The sequence below is a fragment of the Vidua chalybeata genome, chromosome Z (genome assembly GCF_026979565.1).
Source record: "Vidua chalybeata isolate OUT-0048 chromosome Z, bVidCha1 merged haplotype, whole genome shotgun sequence".
NCBI classification, from domain to species: Eukaryota; Metazoa; Chordata; class Aves; order Passeriformes; family Viduidae; genus Vidua; species Vidua chalybeata.
The window spans coordinates 25,623,866-25,647,337 of NC_071570.1; the positions used below are offsets into that span (position 1 = coordinate 25,623,866).

General features: G+C 39.9%; 1 protein-coding gene across 1 annotated transcript in view; it reads left to right on the forward strand.

The window, feature by feature from the left end:
• The window catches only part of ARHGEF28 (Rho guanine nucleotide exchange factor 28), a 110,784-nt gene that overhangs the window by 82,076 nt on the left and 5,236 nt on the right, over nt 1-23,472 (forward strand). The window contains exons 23-28 of the mRNA XM_053932468.1: nt 825-956; nt 1,600-1,685; nt 4,956-4,994; nt 5,084-5,131; nt 6,928-7,407; nt 10,749-11,049. Of these exons, the coding sequence (XP_053788443.1) occupies nt 825-956; nt 1,600-1,685; nt 4,956-4,994; nt 5,084-5,131; nt 6,928-7,407; nt 10,749-11,049 (1,086 nt within the window). The remainder of the gene's footprint in view (nt 1-824; nt 957-1,599; nt 1,686-4,955; nt 4,995-5,083; nt 5,132-6,927; nt 7,408-10,748; nt 11,050-23,472) is intronic.

Sequence of the window (23,472 nt, forward strand, 5' to 3'; positions counted from 1 at the left end):
ACACCTAGACATTTGACAAAGACAAATGCAGAGTCCTGTGTCTCGTGATGTGTTGGTACAGATGACACTGATGAGGTAGAAAATACCTTTGTGGAGGTGGACCTGGGAGTCCTACTCGACAGCAGGTTGACCATGAGGCAGCAGTTGCCCTTGTGGCAAAGATGGCCAACTGCTTCCTGGGCTGCTGCAGTAGGAGGAGAGTTGCCAGCAAGTTGAGGGAGGTGATTCTTCCTCTTCTTAACACTGGTGAGTCCTATCTGGGCTGCCATGATGAATGCTGCACTTTTCCTGGTCAAGAGTGACATTGACAAAGTAGAACAAATCCAGTGGAAGGCACCAGAATGACTAGAGGGCTGGGGGACATGATGTCTGAGGAGAAGCTGAGGTAGCTGTCTTGGTGGGACACAGCTGTCCACAGCAGCTTAATGGGAGGATATAGAGAAGCCGTATGTTTGCAGAGGCACATGACAATAAAAGAACACATGGACAAGAGACAATAGTCCTGTGGTGAAACACAGGCAATTCCAATTAACTAAAATGAAAAATTAAATGCCATGACAGTGTTAAATAACTGGAACAGGTTTCTCAGGGAGACTTTGAAGTTTCCATCTTTGGAGGCATTAAAGGCTTGTTGTGCAAAGCTTTGAGCAACACAATTTTGACTGACCAGGTTTTAGTGAAGTGCAGGACTAGGTGACCTCTGAAAGTCAGAAGCGAAATTATTCCATGGTCAATCAATTCTATGTTATTGAGGAACTTAGTGCATTCATGTGCGAAGGAGCTATTTAAGGGGTGTCTGTAATTCTGCATGTTTTCCTCTTTAGTTGAAAGTCTCCACAACGCTGTAACAGCATCACAAGTGAGTGAAACATACAGATTACCAGAGGAAAGTACTGAGGAAATAAGTGTGAAACATAGATTCACTACCAATGAAATACTGGAATCTGTTCTGGGTGGTGAGTAAAATTTGATGCTTTTACATCTTTAGAGTGCTAAAACAATTGATGCCAGATTGGTTTTTTGGAAAGCCTCCATGGTCTAGGACAGAATCAATAGAAAATAATGTAATAGAAGTTGTCTTTGGGCAAATGCTCAGGTAGTGTAAATTGTTACATAACTTTGTTGAAAGTACACTTTCTTGTCATTGTTGTTCGACTCTGCACAAAGTCTATATTGCAATATAGGCCATTTGTCTTTTTGTCAGGAGGCTTGAAAACTGGGATTGATATTCCAATAATTTCAGCTGCAAAGGGTAGCATTAATTTCTCACAAACATCTTCAAAATTGTGAATAAAGGTGTATAAAAAACATTCCTACAGAGCATTTTTAGTGTTATGGTTACACTAAAAATGTAACTCCAATCTTTTATAAATGAAATAGTGCTAATTTGTAAGGTAGAAAAACTGCGTTGAGCCATATGTGCTATCATGGCTTGCAAATTTGTTTTTCCCCAGCCTAGGATCCACTATGTGGCTACAAACTATAAAAATCACTTTATTACCGCCTGGAGTAGCTGTAAAAAAGCATGCTCTTTGTTTTTCTAGCTAATATATGCTTTGATACCTTTCTTATTCATTTTCTTGGGGCTTTATTTGTCAGATGCAGAAAGAAAAGAAATTGAAGAATCACCAGAAATTGATCTCAGTGTTGAAAAGGAAATGGCAGGTGCCGATCTTGAGGATAAGGTATTGTAACCAGTTTTTCTTCCTGCATTGCACACAGCAGTTTGGGCCCTCTGCATGTACATGCTATTCAAATTTTTATGGGGATTTTCAATCAGATCAAGGTAATTCAGTCTAATAGTGGTCACAGCAATTAATAATAAAATTCTTAAAAGCAATCATGAACAATCCAAGCACAGAATGATTTTTCTGCAAGGCTTAAGATCAGTGAATTGTAATAACAGGCAGTGTTTTCAAACCACTTGTATGGGCTGTTCCTGTTCACAGGATGATGAAGGTCTCCTGCAGCTAATGCAAGGAACATTTGTGCATTGGAAGAACTTCATCCTGAGAACAAGCACATAAGATAGGATGGATGTTTTTACACCAGCTTGCTTCAGCATTTGAATCAAAACAAAATGGGGCAATTAGAGAATAGAAGAGAAAGTGCCCATTTTGCAAAGTCCTATAGCTGATAAGCAAATCTGGGGAGAAAAGCAGAATCAAAAATCAGTTCTGGACAAGACTAGGAATGACAAATTTTATGTAGCAGCAGAGTGTTGGAGTAAGCAACATGAATTACTGTGTGAAAATAAAGTGAACTGTTACAGTGTAGTTCTTAGGTGGAGAATAAGAATCACAAAAGGAATAAAGGGGAGAGACAAGAATGTAAGATACAGACTTTGAAATGGAAAGAAAACTTTGCTTGAAAGTTTAGCATTAACATACTGTCTGAATCAGGTCTGAAAGAGGCCTTGTGAGCCTGAAACCTTGTGTTTGTTTGTTTTCTATATTGAGAATGCTCTTGCTAATACACTAATCTCTTTATAACCTCACCTTATGCTTAGCACTAGATCATCTTATCAGACTACTGATAGAAGGGAGGAGGAGGAAGAATGTAGTGGAAAAAATAGTTTGAAAACCGAAGTCCCAGTGAGGGAGCAGGTGAAGAGGAATAGAACTTAGAGAAGGTAGAGGGGCTCTGATATAAGCCACTAAAAATTGCAGTAGCTCTACATGAAAACTTTGCCATTGAGGTTATAGAGAAGGTGGAGCTGGGCTTTTTTCAGAGGTGCACAGCAAAAGGATGAGTGTCCAAGGTTACAAGTTGCAGCAAGGGAAATTCTGAGTGTATATAAGGAAAAAAAAAATCAGTGCAAGGATGATCAAGGAGCAATGTTTGTCCAAAGAGGTTGTGGGGGTCTCTACTATTGGAGGTTTACTGGATTTGACAGGAGAAGGCCTTCAGCAACCTCCTCTAACTCTGAAGCTATACCTATTCATAAAGCTGGAGGGACCTGCACCCAACTCTTCCACCCTATGTCATTATCCTGTTATTTATGTCCTATTGTATGGGCAAGGTATATGTCATGTCTTTGGATACCATGTCAGAAACAGACTTACCAGGAGGTGGCAGAATGAGCAAAGAAAACAGGCAAGGCAAGGGCTTTCCAGGGAGGTGGGTGTGCAGTCCCATGGTTGTGGAGTGACAGCTCTGGACTCAGCCCAACTAGCTTGGGAAAACAGGAGCTGGAGCTTTGGAAGGAAGAACATTGTCCCTGCAACATGAGGGGTCCCCAGTGGGCAGCTGTGAAAAGTGATCCCCATCTTGTCATCCCTGCTCCTGCCTTTTAAGTGTATCTCCACAGGCATTGTTCAAAGCACAGTGCAGCCTGCCCTGGAATCTGACCATCCTCATCTCTCTGAACCAAGGTGATCAAGAACAGTGGCAGAGAGGTGATGGTGGCCTTCAGCACAGTTAAACGCCTGAAATTACTGCTTCACTCCTAGCTGGACTTGCAGAGCATGTGCCAGCTCAGCTAAACCTGCCTCAGCCTTATGTCCTAGTGCTCAAGTGGTGCTGCAGTGAGGGGACCATGGGCACTGGGACTGGCCACTTGGTCAAGCTCCTTGGTCAAGCCAATGCCAGATAAACCTTTCCCCTGTGCACACCTGTTTTCAAATTAAAAAGGGCTTAAAAACCTTAAAGAAATGATGCTCTTGTTCAGTGTGCTGGCTCTCCTTTGTACACTCTTTTTCACCCTTCCAGCATTACCTTCTTTCTCTCCCTCTTGGCCCTGTACTGCCTCCTTACCCACTGCTCACCATCCAGCTATGGAAAAGCAGAGCTATCTTGAGTCCATTCTTGTGCTGCACAAAGACATCTGTACAAAATCCTCTGCTTTCACAGCAGAGCTGAATTTTTCTATGGCTTGTGGATACAGTGAGGAGGAGGAGGTGAAGATGTGGAGGGGGAGTGGAAGGAAATACTGACGAGATATATTGAGAGAAAGAGCAGTGGAGGAAATGATGCAGCTGGTACTCCCTTTGCCCCATAGGTGTCTGTGTTGGGTTGTGTTCAGGGGGCTGGTCTTTCTCATTTTCATTTTCAGTTATTGCATCTAAATGTAGCAGATGCTTTGCTCCCTGTGGTGGAAAATGAGACTCAGTAGAGAACTTAAGAGAATCAGAGAGAAAACAAATATTCCCAAACTCTCCTCAGCTTATTTGAAAAAAAAAAAAAAAAAAAAAAAAAAAAAAAAAAAAAAGAAACAACATACAGACATACAGGAAGTCTTTTCAGCACAGTCTTAGAAGGGATTGTATTTGAAACAGTCCCCACCATTTCATCTTATCTTTTTCAGAGGAACTTTCTTCATGCTGAAGGGATTGTGGGTAGCTTCACCCCATAAATTTAGAGAGCTACTTAGGAAAAAGGAGCAGGATGGAAAGTGTGAAGTGGCTGTGCCTTGCTGCAGAGGAAAGTAGTGACCATGCTGGTGCCTTTTGTAGAGTGTACTGGGCACAGTATCTCACAGGGCACCTAAGGCATTTTTGGGATCCAATAACATGACTTCTTGCTAGTTTCGTAGTTCATTATTATCTCTGTTTTTGAAGAGTCTTATGCTGTTTTGTCCTACTGTAAGTAATCTAAACCCACTGTGCTGTATATACAGAAGTCTGGTTACTGTATTTCAAAACTGTCAAGTAAACAAATAATGAATTGAAATGTCTTTTCTGTGTAGCATTACTCACAAGAGATTAAAATTGTAGATGAAATAGTTTTATTTGTATAGTTGTGTTCAGAATCTCTAGTAATTTCCATGGAAACTCCAATATTCATTTACTCTTAGTCTTTACAGATTGTTGCTTCTGTCTTAATATACCACATAAAGGGTTGACTCAGTACACATTTCTTAGCCACATGTCCACACTAGTTTTAAAAAAAATTACATTGATGATTCAACTTTAAAATTTAAAACAACTTTTTAAAGCTACATGTGTTTATTTTAGGGAGGAAGTATGAATTTTTCAGGATCTACGGGGACAGAGGTGAGTTAATTTAAACTTCAGACAGAATCTAGTAGCTATTTAGTTAGCAGTGGTCAAACCTTTGAAAATCCTTCTCTTTTATTTTCTAGATTGTACAAGCAATCCAGAACTTAACCCGTCTCTTATACAGCATGCAGGTGACTACTCCACTATTAACTTCAGAGAGTAATTAATTTGTCCTAATAATTTACTTTTAAAGAGTTGTTTTCATGTTGTCCTACTTTTTGACATTATGTTAATTGGTCCTGATCTCTTCTGACTGTTGCGTAAGTTGTCACAGAATATAGTTTGATTCTACATTGGTGGTAGGTTTCTTTTAAGAACTGAATAATATTAACCTGCATGGAGATCAGTCCCTCCTCCCAAAGAGGATGTCTGTACAGTCCAAAAACCTAACACGAAAGTAAAATGATGGCTCCACTTGAACTGATGTCATTCCGCATACAGATTTCTGAAATGATAGTTCAAAAAATTGAAAAAAATTCGTATTTTGATTAGATTGCTCTCCTGGCTAGTAGTAAGCAGTAACTTTGCCAGGTAGCTCAGGTAGCAAATTCAACCCATTTTAGATGCTTAAATCTTACTTACTTTGGGCCTTACTTACTTTACTTACTTACTACACTTACTGTAGGGACTTAGTATAAAGTATTTGCTTCTTTTATGCTAAGCTTGAATGTCTTGACTTATTTCTTCTTATTTAGCTGCACTTTTATAATTCTATTTTTAAAAGTTTCATTTGAGCATACATAATTTTTAGACTCTCTTGACCTTAGCATATTTCATAATAATCCTGGATACCTTGGGCTTAGAAGTTAAGTGTATTGAAACAATACAAAAGCAAAATAAAAAATCCTGTAACTCAGGCAAACATTTTTGAGTAATTGAAAAACAAATAGGGACAGTAAAGTAAGGTTTAGGATCACGTCTCAATTACTCAGAGCATGAATGGGCACTCAGGTGCTGAGAAACAAGCAGAGGATCTTGTCCTGTTTACAAGTCGCTGGAACTGACCCAGTACTGGAGGAAGAGGCAAAGAAAGTGCAGGAGGCACATTGCATTAAAAACTTTCTGGGGTGGACAGCACACCCACTGCCACGTGGGGCTATGTGAGTTCTTTGGGAATGTCTGCTGAAATAGATTCCCATGTCAGCTCTTGAACATAGTGCAATAAGTGCTTCAGCAGATCTGGGGTTTTCTTGCTTTTCTTTCTTCTTAATCCCAACCATTTGTTTTTGCATTATTGGAGGTTGTCACAACCTTTAATGCAAACAATGTCACAACATCCTTGTGAAGGATGGAATATAGAACTCTGGGCTGTAAAATAGGAACATCAAATGTGAAACCATTCCTATACTGCAGGTTTATGCTTGCACTGAGACCTCGGTCATGTGTGTGTAGTACGGTCCTGGTGACAAGGCTGTGTTGGCAGGTGCCTGTAGGACTGGTGTTAGTTGGACTGCAGTGTTGCAGGTTAGCAAGGAGAGCCTTAAAGACAGAGTGAACTCTCTTAGAAACAATACAGTTTTATGTGTAGAAGTCACAGCTGTGTTAGGAATACTTGGGTGAGTATAACATTCCCAATGCCTTATGGGACCATTTCAACCATGAAATATCGTTTTTCCTGTGTGTCTTTACATCCTCTGACAGAACAGGACTCCAGCTGTAATTGAAGTGCAAATGCACAGTTGTAACATAAACATGTATAATAATACTAAGTGTAAACCAGAAGCTTTGTAAAGTGCTCAAAAGAGTTGAGTTTTATTTTAGAAATACCTCTATGTAAAGGTATTATCACAGAATTTTATCTATTTGTTTGAGGAATAACCTCCCAAAAAAGTTCAAGCATTTTTATATAATGATTCTATGTAAAAATACAGAAATGGATGAATGCTGCTATTTAAACATTTGTGACTGATTTTGTTGTGGTTTCTAGGCAGCACTGGCTATCCAGGACAGCCACAAAGAACTCTATAGGTTACTACTGCAAGAGATTGAAAAGACCAATCGGAGCCATGGTTCTCAGCTGAACCTCGTTTTGGAACAAGAGAAATATCAGAATCTGGAAAAACAAAGGGTGGAACTGGCCAACGTACACAGAATGAAGCAGCAGTTTCAGCAAGAGCAGCAGCGGTGGCTGCATGAATGTGACCAGCAGCAGCGGGAGCAGGAGGCAAGGGCGAGCCGGCTAGAGCAGAGGGAACGGGAGTGCAAGGCCAAGGAAGCGCTGCTGGAGCAGAGCCGACTGAGACTGGCGCTGCAGCTGCAGGAGTACCAGCAGAGTCTGGAGAGGCTCCAGGAAGGCCAGAAAATGGTGGAGAGAGAAAGAGACAGTGTGAAAATGCAGAAGAAACTCATGTGGCGCAGGAAGCATGGTCAGCAAAACAGCCTGTTTTCACACACAGGGGACTATGAGGTTTGTTACAACCCATTGTAATTATACCTCTGATTGGATTCCTAGAGACCTGCTTTGACGAATAGCCCAGGATGTCTGAGTTTTGCTTGTTCATAAAGTAATGAGTGAGCATGTGGGAAGCTGAGATTCAGGCATATCTAAGCATTTTCTTTGAATGTCATGAAGTTTAAGTAGGGAAGGTGCAAAGTCCTGCCCCTGGGAAGGAGCAACCCCATGCATGGGGTAGATGCTGGGGATCACCTACTGGAAATCAGCTTGACTCTCTAAAGCTGCCTGAAAGGAGGTTGTGGCAAGATGGGAGTCAGCCTCTTTTACCAGGCAACTAGTAAAAGGACAAGAGGAAATGGCCTTGAGCTGTGACATGAAGGTTTGGTTTGGACATAGGGAAGAATTTCTTTGCTGACGGGTGGTCAGGCATTGAAACAAGGCTGCCTACGGAGGTGGTGGAATCACCGTCCCTGGAAGTGTTCAAAAAGTGACTGGACATGGTAGTTAGTGTATGATTTAGTTGATGTGATGGTGGTGTGTTGGGTCAAATGTTGGACTTAATGATCTTGGAGATTTTTTCCAGCCTTTATGATTCTATGATTCTGTGAAAAGGACCTGGGAGTCCTGATGTAGAACAAGAGCAAACAACGTGCCCTTCTGCAGAGATGGCACACAGTCTCCAGGGCTGCACTGGGTAAAGTATTGCTGGTAGGTCAAATGAGGGGATCCTTCCTCTCTGCTCTGGACACACATGGAGTCTGGCTCCCCCAGTACAAAAAAGGCATAGAGCTGTGGGGTGGAGAGGAGGTAGAGACAGGAAGATGGATGTCTGGTGAAGTGCCTGTTTGAGAGGCAGGGACATCTCTCCAGTAAGGAAGGCTGAGACTGTTCAACCTGGAGAAGAAATGGTTCTTATTAACGGGGGTTCCTTTTAATGTATAAAAATACCTAAATGGTATTTAGATATTCCTGGCTCCATCTCTAAAGGAGATGGAGCCAGGTTCTTTTCAGTGGCACCCAGTGACAGAACCGGAGATAATGGGTACAAACAAAAACACCAAAGATATGTTTTGAACATTAGAAAACTATTTTTTCTTGTGAGGGTGATGGAGCCTTGGCATAGGTTGCCCAGGGAAGTTGTGGTGTCTCTATCATTGGAGATACTCAAAAGCCACCTGGACATAGTCCTTGGCAACTGTCTCTATGTGGCCCTGCTTCAGCAGGGGGGTTAGACCAGATGTCTTCTAGAGGTCCTTTCCAACCTCAGCCATTCTAAGGTCCTTTCCAACCTCAACCATTTTAAGCTAGATAGCCTACAAAACCCAAACTTAGGCAGATGTTTATTAAATTGAGAAGACAGAAATTATGAGAATCTGTGTTTTATTCTGCTTTGCTACTGTGTTTGTAAGATACATTGTGTCACTGCATCTTGAAAAAATTTAATTATTTTAAAGCTTATATAATATAAATAATATATAATATAAATTACTTAATGAAGTTTTTGGTAGCTATTCTTCTTCCTGGACCACTAGCTCCAGGGAGGAAAAGGTGCACCTCCAGACAAACATCAGGCTCTTGTGAACTCCACATATCAGGCCCTGGTCTCCTGTTCCCTGAAATAAGCAGCCCCCTAGGCGAAGAGGTTGGTGTGTGGCTCCATCCCTGACAGAATAAATCCTTGGAGATGTTTATTATTTGGGGGTGCAGTTTAAAGTAGCCCTGAAGCTGCTTAAGTGTTTAATAATAAAAATGATTAAGTTTTTGTTGAGAGTGAAGGATGCAGTCTGCCTCTGGACTCAGCTGTCTGGGTGCTCACCTGCCAGGTGGGTTCTCATCTCTAATATGTGCTTTGTGGTTGATTTCCATAACTGTTCTCTAAAGCACCTGAAAATCAAAACATTTTGTCTGGCTTTTCCACATATGGAAAGCTCACTGACCCAAACAGCTTCTTTTTCCCCTCAGGTTCTCATGTTCACAAGAAAATCTGTAGGGCCTTTCTTCAAGCCATCACCTCCATAGTTTTTCAGCTGGCAACTCACCCATAACCATTTGGCATCTAAGATTGTGTCTGCCTGAGGGGTTAAAGGATTGGCCTCTGACCTCCCCCTTTTCATCTGGCTTTTGTGATCACAGTGTCAACATGACTTACCCATATATACTTGCTAGCCCAAACAACGAAGACACTTTCTACTAGCATAGCATGTGCTGCAGTTTTGACTTGTTTGGCAGTGCTTAAGAAGTGGATGATAAAACCAGAACTGAAGTTTCCCATCAGCTTTAAGGGATGCGAATTCTGAAATCTTTTGAGAAGGGGAAGTTGAAGGATAATAGTCTGATACAGGGATATCTGGATTGCACAGAGAGGCAAAATAATTCAATGCTGAGTGTCAGAGAGTAATAGTTTTTGTAATCGAATATTTCATTTGTAAGTCTACTTGTATTTTTTTTTTTTTCAAGTAGACTACATGGCTTTGAATCCATCCAGACCTTAAGATTGTTTTTCTTCTGTGTTTCCACTACCATACTCTGTGCAGCAGTGGAACCGGTTGAGTGATTGTCAATCAGCTGGTATTACCCTCCCAATATTTTTTGTACTACATGCAGCCTAGATAGTTCTGTGTGACCAAACAATGCAAAAACTCATTCTAATACTCCCACTTTTTTTTTTTTTTTTTTTTTTTGAGAGATTTACCTTAATAAACGCCTGCAGACAAAGAGTCTGCAGGAGTTGCATTTTCCGCCCTTGGGAGCCACAGCTTGCTTGCTAAAGCTGTTTGCCATCCCCAGTTTTGCTGTTGCAGCCCTGTTCTCTGTGATTGCCTGTCTGTGTGAGGTACAGTGTTATTTTTGGATTGCAGAGTATACAGATTTACATATGGGAAGTGGTATTTTGTTGAGCCATGAGGCAAAATATTAACCCTCTAGAAGAAGTCAGCAGAGCTCTATGCATCCCGGATAGTGGTCCTTTTTTATCTGTTACTTTGCAGTTATTAGATCTTTCAAGGTGAGCTAAGACCAGATCTGCTAAGATATTGCTGTTTATTCCTGAATGCACATCAAATTTAAAGTGTTTTGAGGTTAACCTCTGGCAGATTAGATGACTATTTGCTATAAATCCCCATTCTGTCTGGCAGTTAATTTTCTGCATCCTGGTATAAGGATTCTTCAGAATGATGCTTACAGTCATACACTTCAATTTTACATAGTGAGAAGCGGGGAGTTGGACTCCATTATTCTTTTGAGTCCTTTCCAACGTGACATACTCTATGATTCTCTGGTTCTGTTACTTAACAAAGGTGAAAATAAAATTCTCTGTTTTGTTTTTTGCTGTTTTTTTTTTTCCCGTTCTGCAGATAATGGGACATAATCAATTGGACAGCTTACATGGTGAAAATGCATTCTACTTCAATGAAGCTGTAGTGTGTGTGTCTCTAAGAAGAATCAACAGATCAAATTCTTCTCTTGTTTATGAGGATTGTGTGTATCGGGTGAACATCTCAAATTCTGATGTAGCAGGGACTAATGAAAATCAGGTGGACCTCAAAATGGACACTTCTTGTCAGCCAGCACTAACGAGTGCACTGTGGAAATCCACTAGTCCTTACCAGCAGATGTCTTATTCCTGCAAAAGCAACAAGGATTCATTTAATAATGGTAATTAATAGTTTATTTAATTAAGAAGTAGTACAGGCAGTTTGCCCTCTCTCTGGCTGAATAGTCCTGGGAACAAAGACAACTTGATAGTAGTGGAAACAAGAGATTTTGATGTTTCTTTGCAAGATTTTTGTTGATACGTGAGGAAATCAGCCGAACAGAAATACAGAAAATTACTGAAAACACCCACAAAACTCCGTTTTGTGTCTGCATAATAATATTCAGAATGTGTTTTTCTCTCAGTCTTTTCCCAAAGCTTTTTGACCTATTTTTTGTGAGCAGAAATCACTCTTCTTCGAGTGCATTTTTTTGATTGTTTGAGAACATATGTGCATGACTTGAGGATTTCTGGTTAGAATAACTTTTGATTTCCTGTCTTAGAATGATAATCCGTGTTCAAACGCCCTTTTCTTGCTTCACTGAGGAATGAAAATATCTTGAAAAGTCTGTGGACAGACAATTGTATCACTTCTAAGGAACAATATAATCTAATAATATAGTAAGTTGCTTCAGTAACTCTTACTGCATTACCTTTCTTGATTCTTTCGTTTTACCAGTACTCCCAAAGATATGTAGGCTGCATGGCAGTTACTTATGGTGGCTACCAAAATGAGTAGAAGAGGCTGCTTATCTGAGCACTGCATGCACTGAAAGTTCCTTGAAGGTCTTAAAAACTTATGAGAAACTCTGAACTATCTGGGGTTTATTTCTCATTTTGCACAATATTAGTTTTGATCTAACTTATTTCATTAGTGTGAGTAGACCAGGATGTAAAAACACAACAGCTAAAATTCTTGGGGGCCAAGGTGCACTTTTGGTGTAATAGATTAAATTATTTGGTGGGGTTTTCTCCACAGTTGTGAAATTCAGGAGAAGTGGAATGTCAATGCTTCAGCAGTGCCTGAGCTCCCATTTTTCTGCAGTTGACAGTGCAGAATAGCATCTGTTCTCACACCAGCTTCATGCAGGTCAGGTCACAGCAAAGACAGTGGGCAGCAGAATTAGGAATTGAAAACATACACAGGTACAATGGTTAATTGTCTTACATTCGTGATTAAGGAACTTGCTCCTTAGTACTCCTTTGTAATGTATTAAACAGACATCTAGTACAGCCTTACTAGTCTTTGGTATGTGGACTGCCAAAACAGCATGTTATAATCAAAGGCAGGGCAGGCTAGTCACATCACCACAATCAGCAAACCAAGCTGATTAGTAAAAGAGATTAATATTTCTAAAAATGCCTAAATAAGTAGCCTGTGAAACTTGTTCTGGTTTGGCTGCAGTTGTCACTTTAGTTAGTGCAAATTTGAAAAGGAACACATATGTGGGTTTAAACCTCTCAAAAGTGGCTTAGCCTGCATGGCAAACATACAGATAAAAACTAACCAGGATACTTTCTGTTGAGCCCACATAAGAACATCTTTTTTAATTAAACTGGCTTGTACCAGTTAAATTGCACTGATTCTAAGATAAGCTGGTGGAGCGTCTGTGTCTCAAGACACAATGGACCAGCTTTGTGTTCAGCTGTTGTCAATGAATACTGTGTAGACATCCTATTCTTGCCCTGGTAACAGGGTGCCAAGGCAGTTCTAGCACTCCTGGGGACAAGCTCTGGCTACAGAGCCCGCCCAAGAGGCCAGTGTAAGTCTCTCTGACCAAGCTGTGTTGGCAAAATGTGCAATGCCTGGGTGATGCTACGAGGCACCTTATGCAAAGGAGTGAAGCAAATCCTTGCAGTATTCTTATGGTTCAGATGATGCTGTGAAGCCTACCACTGCATTGCTGGAGCAGGCAGGGCTGGAAGCCTCCCCCCAGAGAGATGTGACATCACATTCCATAGCTGCATTTGTAATTGAGAAGTTGACAAGAATTTTATGCTCTGATCATGCAGTGCATGAGTCTACATGATTCAGACTTGCTTCTGTCTTGCATCAGGACCACTGTACAGGGAAGGTCTGGGGAATGAGAAGAGTGCTGAATTTCCACAAGGTACTATGCATATGGTAATGATATGAATCACTTGTTCCTAAGCAATGTCAATCAAATTGAACAATGCAAACATTTCATACTAAGAAACTGATTTTCCTGTTCTTGAGTATTTTTGGTCATGTTTTCTTCCCCAGAGAGTTTAGCAGAGTTTCAGAATATTTCCAACCTTGTGCCTCTGCTTTCTGACACCTCTGCAGGATATAGTCAGTTCCAATCACTTTGAAGGAAAATCAACTTAAGTGCAATGAGGGAAAGAACTTAAAAGTTAGCTGAAATCTTCAGTATTTTCATGTGGATGACTGTTTCATGGCATTTTCTTGCATTTCCATGTATTTTACAGCTAGCTTTGTGTCTAAAGTCTCATAATCATCTTTAAAAAAACATTCTTAATTATTTTGTCAACATAGAACTAAGAAACAAATACTTGGTTTACTGCATGGTTTACTGCTTATAGCCATGCACCGCATACATACATGCCCAGAACCTAATATATGATTAAAATTTTGTGTTTACACAAAAGAAATTTCTTGGGTTTGATTAACTTTCACAGAAATATTAGGCATTTTGTAAGAGGTCTGCTCTGTCAAAAAAACCCACTTAAATTATTTAAAGAGAAGCACCATCTAAACTCATTTCCAAGGCGTTAATCACACTGCATTCTACCATATGTTAAGTACTATTCAATTAAGCTTCATAAATATACAGAAATGGAAATGGCTATATTACTGTAGTGCATAATTTTACATTCATATTTCCTAAGGTAAGACATAGGTCTCTTCACATAGCTAACATCATGATTATATATCATTGTTCTATGTGTATGGGAGGGAACTTCAGTAAAGACCTTCAGGCAAGTTCCCACTGAACTGAAACTGGCATAAGTCACCTCACTAGAAAAGGTGTGTCAGTCAACAGGAGGAAAATATGATTGAAAGAAAAATGTGTTAATGCTTTACAATAATGGTTATGAAATTATCTGCATGAAAGAAGCAAGTACTTTGGCTAATTAGGAAGGAGGGGAAGTATAAGTTTTGTGTCAGACTAGACTGAGAATTGAGTAATTAGTCTTGCATTTAATTGACATATCAGGTTAACTAGCCAAAGTGATGCCTGAGGATTTACCTATGGATTCACCTCTTTGATTTCAGGAATCAGGGCAATTTTAATTCTTTGAAGCTTTGAAGTGAACTGCATTGTTTGCTGCTGCTACCTTAACTTCATTCATTCAGACATTGTACTACAGAAGTAGAATTAAAAGTGATAGGTCTGGAAAGCTGCTGAAACTTGAATGTGGGACCGTTTTAACTCAGACATTTAGTATGAAGGACCTATATATGTGACTAAGTGAAAAACATAGTTTAAATCTTTATGGGGAACATAGAAAAACCTGTGATTTTCATAAACAGCCAAATGCACACCCAAGGACCATAAAAGGACTCTATTTGACTAATGTAATTTACATGTTTTTTAAAGGACAGAAATTTGTACATATATGAGTATAAGCAAATGAGACAGTTTGATTTTGGAAAAATAATTTATTTATAGTGGCTTTCATCAAAGTAAGTGGTTTCTAGAGATGTAGAATATTTAATTTGCAACAGAAAAAGCAAAGATTCCAGAAACAATGTGTCATATCCTATGATTCTGTATAGTTTATATGAAATTTCCTTCATGTTCCCTAAGGCAGATTATGATAATAATGATTACTCTGTTGAACCTGTTCTTAAAACTGTATATCAGATTCATTTACTTTGGTTTCCCATTGTTAATTTAGATGGTGTTTAGAACAATGCATTTTTGTCTGTGCTGGTTTGGGCTGAAATAGAGTTAATTTTCCTCACAGTGGCTACTATGGGGCTGTGTTTTGGATTTGTTATGAACTCAGGGTTGATAATACAGAAATGTTTTTGTTATTGCTGAGCAGAGCTTGCGCAGAGCCAAGGCCTTTTCTGCTTTTGGTACTGCCACACTGGGGAGGGGATTGGAGGTGCTTGGCAGGTTGGGAGGAGCCAGAGCCAGGACAGGTGACCCCAACTGACCAAAGGGATACTCCAGACCATGTGGCACCAAGCTCAGTGTATAAAACGAGGGAAAGAAGCAGGAAAGGAGGGGACATTTATGGTGATGTCATTTGTCTTCCCAAGTAACCACGTAAGCCAGGCATGATGGGGCTTGGCTCTCCTGGAGATGGCTGAACACCTGCCTGCTCATGGGAAGCACTGAATTAATTCCTTGGTTTGTTTTGCTTGTGTGCACAGCCTTTGCTTTCCCTATTAAACTGTCTTTCTCAGCCCATGAGCTCTCCAGCTTTTACCCTTCTGATTTTCTCCCCAGTCCTTTTGGTAGGAGAGGGCTGTGTGGGGCTTGCTTTCTGGCTGGGGTGAAACCACCACTAAGGCTACCTTAGGTAATATAAGGTGTGGCCTAATGACGTTGCATAAAACTATCTGCTCTATGTTTGCATCAGGGAAGTTGAAAACAATAGACCTGTCTCTTTTCTCATATTTATGTTAAGGCGAATTTGTTGCAGTCAGGGGAGATATACAATGTAAAACTGATCTAAGTGTGATAAAAAATAGGTGAAATATGCTTTACACTACAGTGTTAAAAAGCCATCTGAAGTGGTTCAGGCTCTTTGTCTATGCTTCCGACTCAACACAGGGTTTTGGCAAGGAGCAAATTTCAGTAACTCAGGGCGTTATTCAGATAGCATAGCTACTGCTGCCAGTGCTGGAGGTGGCTGATGGGATCCAATGATGAGGACTTAGTTGAGTAAGATTGCTTTCATCACTTGGAACCTGGTAAATAATGATTAGCAAAACCCCCCAAGAAGTCACCACAGTTCTGCATATGTAATCATTGTTAAGTTAATTTTTATATTGTTGTTGCTGAAAGAACTCCTAAGTACATCTGATTTTTCTGACCTAGAATGTAACTGTATCCCATACAGCACACACTTCAAAACAGCATCATTCAGAATCAGTGACAGACCAGCCCCATACCACCTGCAGAATTGCATGTGAAGATATGTTTCAACCTTTTTCTTTTTTTCTGGTATGGCCAATAATATTTTTAATAGTGCCGTTTTTTTTTCACTGTCCCATAGTGACCAAATTCTTTCTGACTTCCTTTCACTTGGAAAGAGAGAAATTTTTTAAAAGGCCAGGATGATATGACCCATGGAGCTCCCAGTTTGTCAGTGAACCTCCTGAGCAGGTGTGATATTTTGAGCTGCTTAAATTTTTTTGTCTTTTTTAATTGAGTAAAGAGTAAGATGCCAAATTGAGAACAATTCTAAATTGGTTTTTTTGTGCTCAACCTATCCCTACTACTGTAAGTGTGGATGGCTACACAGGTAAGCGCAGAGCCCATTCAATGCTCAGTGTAAGTTATACTGAGAATAAAATTAAATGGAAATATATAAGAATATGAAGTCGAGCAACATCAGCACTAGCATCTTCCAAGTTCAAAATCTCATTGATGTATTAGGACAATTAAGCTGTTAATTTTGACTCTGCAACAGACATCAGCAAATTTTCCTCTCCTCCATACCACAAAACACTGATTTTCATGCTCTGCTGGAAGATTTCCGTGTCTCTGAGATACTTGGAGGAAATTAATCAGAGAGGAAGTATTTTTTTTCTCTAGGGAATAACACTGCTGTTTGTTTAAAGCAAATGGCAAAAGGGATTAAATCACATAGCAGTGTGATACCAAAGTGAAAAATATGTCATATGTCACCTGCAATTACTATATTTCAAGTAACACTTGCTTTTCACCTCTGTAGCAGTCAGATTTTGTTGTTCTGTTGTTCATGATTTTCTCATGGCAAAACACTTTTCTCATTTCTTAAAATAACCACAGTAGATGCAGTACTATAATATAACCCTTTAATTAAGACAGCTAATGATATTCTGGTTTTATTTTGTACATTAATGTAAGTAATGCCTATCCTGTGTAATGCCTGTCTGATTTTATTCTTTCTATTCTCTTCTCCTTTAGAATTCGTTCATTTGTGGATGGAAGTTTATAATAGTGTACATCTTTAAGGTTTTGAACAGAGTAAAAAAGATTGCCTGTTTGTCTTTTGAGGTACTACTGGTGTTGGTGTAAATCTGCACAGCACATTCAGGCTTTCATTGACTGCAGACTTATTAAACAACAACAGGATGATGGCTGAATCTTTCCAATTTTTTTCACACTTATGGTTCCACCAACTTCAGTGTAGTGTTTGTGGAGTCAGTGGAATTAGTGGCATCAATGAAATTGGATGATCCCCCTTATCTGCAGATTTATTCTTTACTTAGATTTTGTTTTTCCAGTAGGTAGAGGTTTCAGGAAAATAGAAGAATGAAGGGAGAACATTTCAAAGCAGAAAACCATGTGCAGAGGGTTTTTAGCCAGACAACTGGTTTATAGAGAGCTGGATCCTGTGCTCCAGCTCAGTGATGTACAGAGATGTGATTTGGATAGCAAGTCTGCAGGGAAAGAGGTGATCTCTCAGGAAAAGGGCCACAAAACAACAGTCTTGCTGGCTGTTTGATGTCAAGAAGATTCCTAGGGAGGTCTTTGTTTTTCTTGTGAAATGCTCTCTGTGGGTGGAGACCTGGCTGCAGTGCCCTGCTTTAGTACATTCAAATATTTTGTATGTATTTTGTAATGAAGTTACAGCCTGAAATAGATGCACTAGTGTAAATAAATAATTCATTCTAATAGCTGAGAGAAGCTGTTTATGGGATCAAATTTTGCAAGATACTGAGTATGGAAATACACCTTGTAAAACCATGTAGCTGAATTACCAAGTGTATCTGTCTGGCTTATTTTGAAAAGTACAATCCCATTTTAATTATTTAGTATAATACTTTACATATTCCAAGAAATGGCCTGTAGCATGTTGTACAAAAATAATGAAGTGTTAGTAATATGAAACCTCCTCAGCATCACCTGCTGTTAAATATTTATTAAGACACTGGGAAGATTCTTCTGCTGGTATTCATCACAGCAGCACCAAACTGCCTTCCAGTAAATTTCATTGACTGTCACCAAACTGGTAGAAGAGATTTCATGGAGTATCTTACCCCTTGCCAGATGCTGTAGAAAATTTCTTTTTAGTGGGGCAGTAGAGAGGAGGAGCCTTGGTGCTGCTATGGAAGTTGTTTATAGTTTAATCAAATAGGATGACTTCCAACAATCATCTGCTGAGGTGAGTGATCCTCAGAAGTCTGATCTAGAACTGGGACATAAATTATAAAAAAAATAGATATAGTATTTCTGTATTTGCTTAGGATCTGTTGTAGAAAAATCAAACCCATGTAATTTAAAAGTCATTGAATATATTCCATGATAAAGAATAAATGAGAGACAGGGAAAACAGGGTATTTGGCAAGGATGGTTTTTTTTTTCTCTTTATTAATTGAACTTGAAAATATAAGGGTAATTGTTGCTGACTGAAAAACTGCAGGGAAGCTGTCTTCTATGCAGAACAACTTGCCATTGAAGCACAGTGTCACTGGGGAGGGGATGAAGGTCTGAGGAAGGCTCCTGCATTAAACACAGGCAGTTTAGAGCTGAAGTGAAAAGGAATACAGGCAGGTGTGTTAAAACTTGTAGTAAAGGTGAGGTAGAAGGAGGAGGAGATGAATTCGAGCTTAAGGGTAAGACCAGTGTTGCTCATACAAGGGAGAAGTGGGAGCAGAAGTGAGGAAAGCGGATCCAAGTGCTCTCTATGCACTCGTGGGATGGACACACATACTTATTTGATAATTGTGGGGTTTTATGGTTTTGATGTACAATTTTTCCTTCTTATGCAAACTGTTTTCACAGCAGTTACATGTTCACAGAGCTTTTAGCAAACAGTTAAAAAGGGCATTAATTTCAAAATACTCAATCACACTGAAAATTCCTATGCTTAAAATGCAACATATGGGTAATGTGCAACTTTTCCAGTTTTTTCTTGATTTTTTCAAGGATTCCAAGAAGAAAACATGAGCACATATACTTCCTGCCAAAAATGAATAAAAATGGCTGTGCTAATACTCAATATGCAATCAAAAATTCGTGAATATTTCCCTCAGTTTTGACCTTGGGAGAGAACAAGTATCTCTGTGACTATAGATAAGAGGCTTCTCTCAGATGCTCACTCATGTAGTCATGCTTGACTTTTTCCCTGTATTAATCAACAACAGCAGCTTTTATTAGAGGGTAAGATTAGTATGTAATTGATTTGAAACAGGTGCTTTGCCTGATTTTTTCTTCTGCAGCAATTCTGTATATTGACTTAGTGCTCTTCTGCTGCTCTCTGAGTTTTGATCTCGTCAGCTTTTATGAGTAAGAAGTGGTGGATCTGGTCTGTTGTTGGGAAATTACCCTATAAAACCAAAATGTTTAGGAGGAGATTTGAGTGTTTTATAAATTACCTCACCCTTTTGGCTTTTGTAACAGAGCTGTGCCCTTCTTGCTACTCAAGAAAATGTTTGCCAAAGTCCAGAGCACACTTCTTTATGTTGCACCTGAAAGACTGGCCAAATGCTGGGGACTAAATTGATTTTTTTGCCAAGGTCTTTGATTTCATGTTTATTTCAAAGTGAAAAAAACCCAACAAAGCAACCTGCAACCAAAGAGTGTCCATAAAATGAGGCAGAGTTAATCAACACACTAACATCTGTCTGTGGTAGCAGCTCAAAGGAGAAGTTTTGATGTGTAAATGTCCCCTTGTGTTTCAAAGGGAATGACCTCATGTTCCAGAGAATGTTTTTTCAGGGTTAATGCTAGCTGTTTCTCTTTTTTCGGGAGGGAAGGAGATAAAACCTCACTGCAGTGTTTTATCTTCAGGGTGCAGACTGGGACAGTGGGTGAGGGAAGTGTGGGGATGTGCTGGCAGGCAGCAGAAAGGGGAGCTGGTTCATTGTCCCTTGAGTCCTTGGTAGTGCTGTTTGCGTCTGTAACTTTATGGGGTTTCTGTTTCTCTATTAAACATTCAAGAAGGAGCATTCCCTACTGATGGCAGTTTGTTTTGACTTCAGCCTACTGGCCAAATGACTTCAGCAGATGATGGGCTAGGAGGAAATGGTTGCAGCCCACTTCATTTACACCCGCATTAGACACCTGAAAGAGGAGGCTGTGGGGGTTTTCAGTGCTTCCCTACTACTGTTGTCAGTGGGCAGGAGAGTTGCTCTGCCCCTGGAGAGGTGCTGTGTGGGTGTGCTGCTGCCCTGGGTGGGACAGTGGCCCTGGGGTGGCAGCTGGTCACGTTCCTTATGATCCTGTGCAGGAAGAGAGTTCTTGGGGTTTTATGGTTCTTTCCTCTTGATCATTAGAGTGCAGCTGTGTTTAATGAGCTAGAAAAGAAGTAGGTCAATAAAACATGTGTTTGTTGTTAGCAGAATACCTGTTGGATCACGTGTTTGTCTGTAATTGACCATCTAAATCTTCAAAGCTTAGCACAAAGACAATTTAATAGGGAATTCATACTTAAATAAATTAATAATAAGCAGAGGCAGACAGCTGTCAAGGCAGTCTGCCATCCCAAGGTGAGATTGTGGGTATTTAATGCACTGACAAATTATTATTTCTAGTCAGACCTATTTTTAAGTCTCTGTTATTGATATGCAGTAGAAAAACAGCATGCCAAAGATAGTTTAGAACCCGTGTGCTTTAAAAACCAATACAACTCAAAACATAGCCATGTAACTATGTTAAAATGTTAAGCAATCTAATAAATTTTAATCAGCATGCCATGAATTTGATGTCAAAGTGACACTATCAGTATTTGAGCTTCAGTTAGTTTTAAAATATTTTCTTTGGTAAACACCAGTGTTAGAAATAGTATGTTTACTGGGCCTTAATAAAAGAAAAATGACTGCATCATCATATTACTCCAAAATCTGGAGTGTGAGTTGGAACTTTATGATAAATGCCATTTTGGTGGAATAAGTATTTATTTTGTGTTTCTTGTGCCAAGAATTCGTTCCAAATTGTCTAGATGAACTTCTCCAAAGACTTATGAGTCAAAACCTGAAAACGGAACTGCATTGTTTTACCTAAGCCAGCGACTACACAGAGTAGAAACATGCAGAATAATGGTAATCCCAGTAATTTTACTATGATCAAAAATGCAGCATACAGATGTAGAGAAGAGGTATGTTGCAGACCTTATTCATCATAGACTTTGAATTCTTTCTGTTCTCTGTCTTGTAACAGAAAATGCACCAAAAGCTGCTAAGACAAATCAATGTAGGATCTCTTCTGAAATAATTCCTCATCTGCTTTTTGTGGAAAAATCTCTTACTTATGAAGGTGCTTCTTTGCTTAAGAAATACAGCGGCTGCTTTTTTAGAGGCTTGGGCTGGTCAAAAGTAAATAACAGCATTACAATTCCCAGACCAATTTTCTTGCCTTATTCAGTCAGCTGGGAATCAGATTAGGCTCCTCTTTCCTTGGTAGCTTTAGGGTCAAAATATTTTTTCCCAGTGTTTTTTTTGAGACCCACTACCAAATTCAGTTCCTGCTGTGAAATCAGCTTTATGAAGGGCCTGGTTTGTTGATGGTATGTGAGATCTCAACTACCAGTGAATCTGCTGGGAATTGTCCTCAATTCATCAAGGCTCACACATAACTTTTCTATAGCAAGTGTTCTGTTCTGAATGAGTAGCAGCAGTATCTTAGTTGTTACAGGGTGATGCCCTGGCATTCCTGGTGGCCAGTACCACTGCATGGTATGCCTTTTCTTCTACTAGCTTTAAACAAACTGCAGTATGGAAAATCCATTGCAATTTGGGAAAGTCTTAGTAGGCATTAAAAAAAGCAATCAAAACTGGTCATGGTGCCTTTCATGGTGAGGAGAGAGGCTGAGGTGTTTGGAGCTCCCGGGGGAATCTGCTGTCTGTTGCTAATGAATCTGCATGGAAACCGCTGGGAGCATCATTAGAGACAAAGAGCTGCCGTGGGATTTGCCAGTGGGTTTTTCAGTGGATCCCATGGGAGTTAGGCTGCCATTTGCTGTTGAACTGTGGTGGCAAATAAGAGCCTGTTACCCTTGAATTCCTTTGAATATCCCAGACCCGATAGACTTAGCACTGGTTGTTAGGTGTCTGCTTGTGCTTTGCATTATGCATGAGTGCCAGTGTGGGGATTAAATAGAGCAGCTCTGCCATTTCAAATAGCTGTGACCTGAAGCTGATGTGTCAGCTGTCAGTCCAAATGAACTAGGTACCAGTTGTTTTAAGTATGTGTAAAACCGAAACCTAACTCTATTATTTCAGAAGGTTAGTGGTTTTGTGACTCTTCAATGTATTTGTTGCTAAAAGTGGCATAAATCACTCTTCATTTAATGCAGTTTTATTTTGCGAAGAGGGCCACTGTGACAGATCTCGGAGAGTCACAGCAAGGTAATTGTCTGCAAAATCCATGTGGTGTGTTCCTTCTACTCCCCCCCCCCCTTTTTTTTCCACTTTTTTCTTCCCCCTTTTTTCCCCCCTTCCATTTTAGAAATGACTAAGAAGTAAAAAAGTAAGCAGCCTGGCCTGACCTGAGAGGTAACCCAACTTTGAGGAGGAGTTTGAATCCAAGGCTTTCTGAGATCCCTTCCAACTTGAATTATCCTGTGATTCTGTGAAACCAGGGTCAGAGCTGAAGGAGGAACACTAAGGGCTTTCTGTTCAAAACACAGAGACTTGAGAGGTTTTTTGCTTGGAGTGTTTTTTAGTGTCCTGATTCTCCTGTCCTTCCCATAATCTTCACTGTGTGCACTCTAGCTTTAACGTCAAGAGCTCTGATCCTGGGGGAGAGAGAGGAGGAGTGAAGGGGGTGAAGGAGAAAATTCGTGGCATTTATTTGATGTGGAAGTGCTTACATCCTATGACAACAGACAGGAGGTGAGAATCAGTGTGACTAATGAGTTGTTTACTTGGCTTTTGTATCCCCTGCCCCTCCAGGTAGATGGGCTGTGTTTGTTTTTATGTGTTCGTTTATATATGACAAATTCCTGCAAATACCATTCCTTTGTCCTTCATCTTGTCAGCAGTTTGTGAGATACTAGTAATCCTGTCTCTTAGTGCTGTGGAAAAGGTAGGGTAGTTAGGATGCAGAATGCTACTTGTTTTTGCTTTCTATTCCTGTACAACAGTACCATGTTTTTAGCCAGGAGCTGTCCTTTCTCAGAGATTGGACCCAGACCCTGTTTGGAAAACTAGGTCCCCTTATAAACTCTCTTGAGAACTGATCCCATGTATGACAGGCCTGCCATCTGCCATTATTTTTATATTGAGTTGGTCTAAAAAAGTATGGAAAGAGTAGAGTGCCTCTCTGCAGTTTCCTGATGCTTGTCCTCATGGTACCAGACCTAAACCCAAGGAAAATGGGGAGAAAATTGAATTTGTTTTTAGTGTTGAATTTGACAGTGTCTGAACAAGACAATTTGTGATTGGATCCAGAATT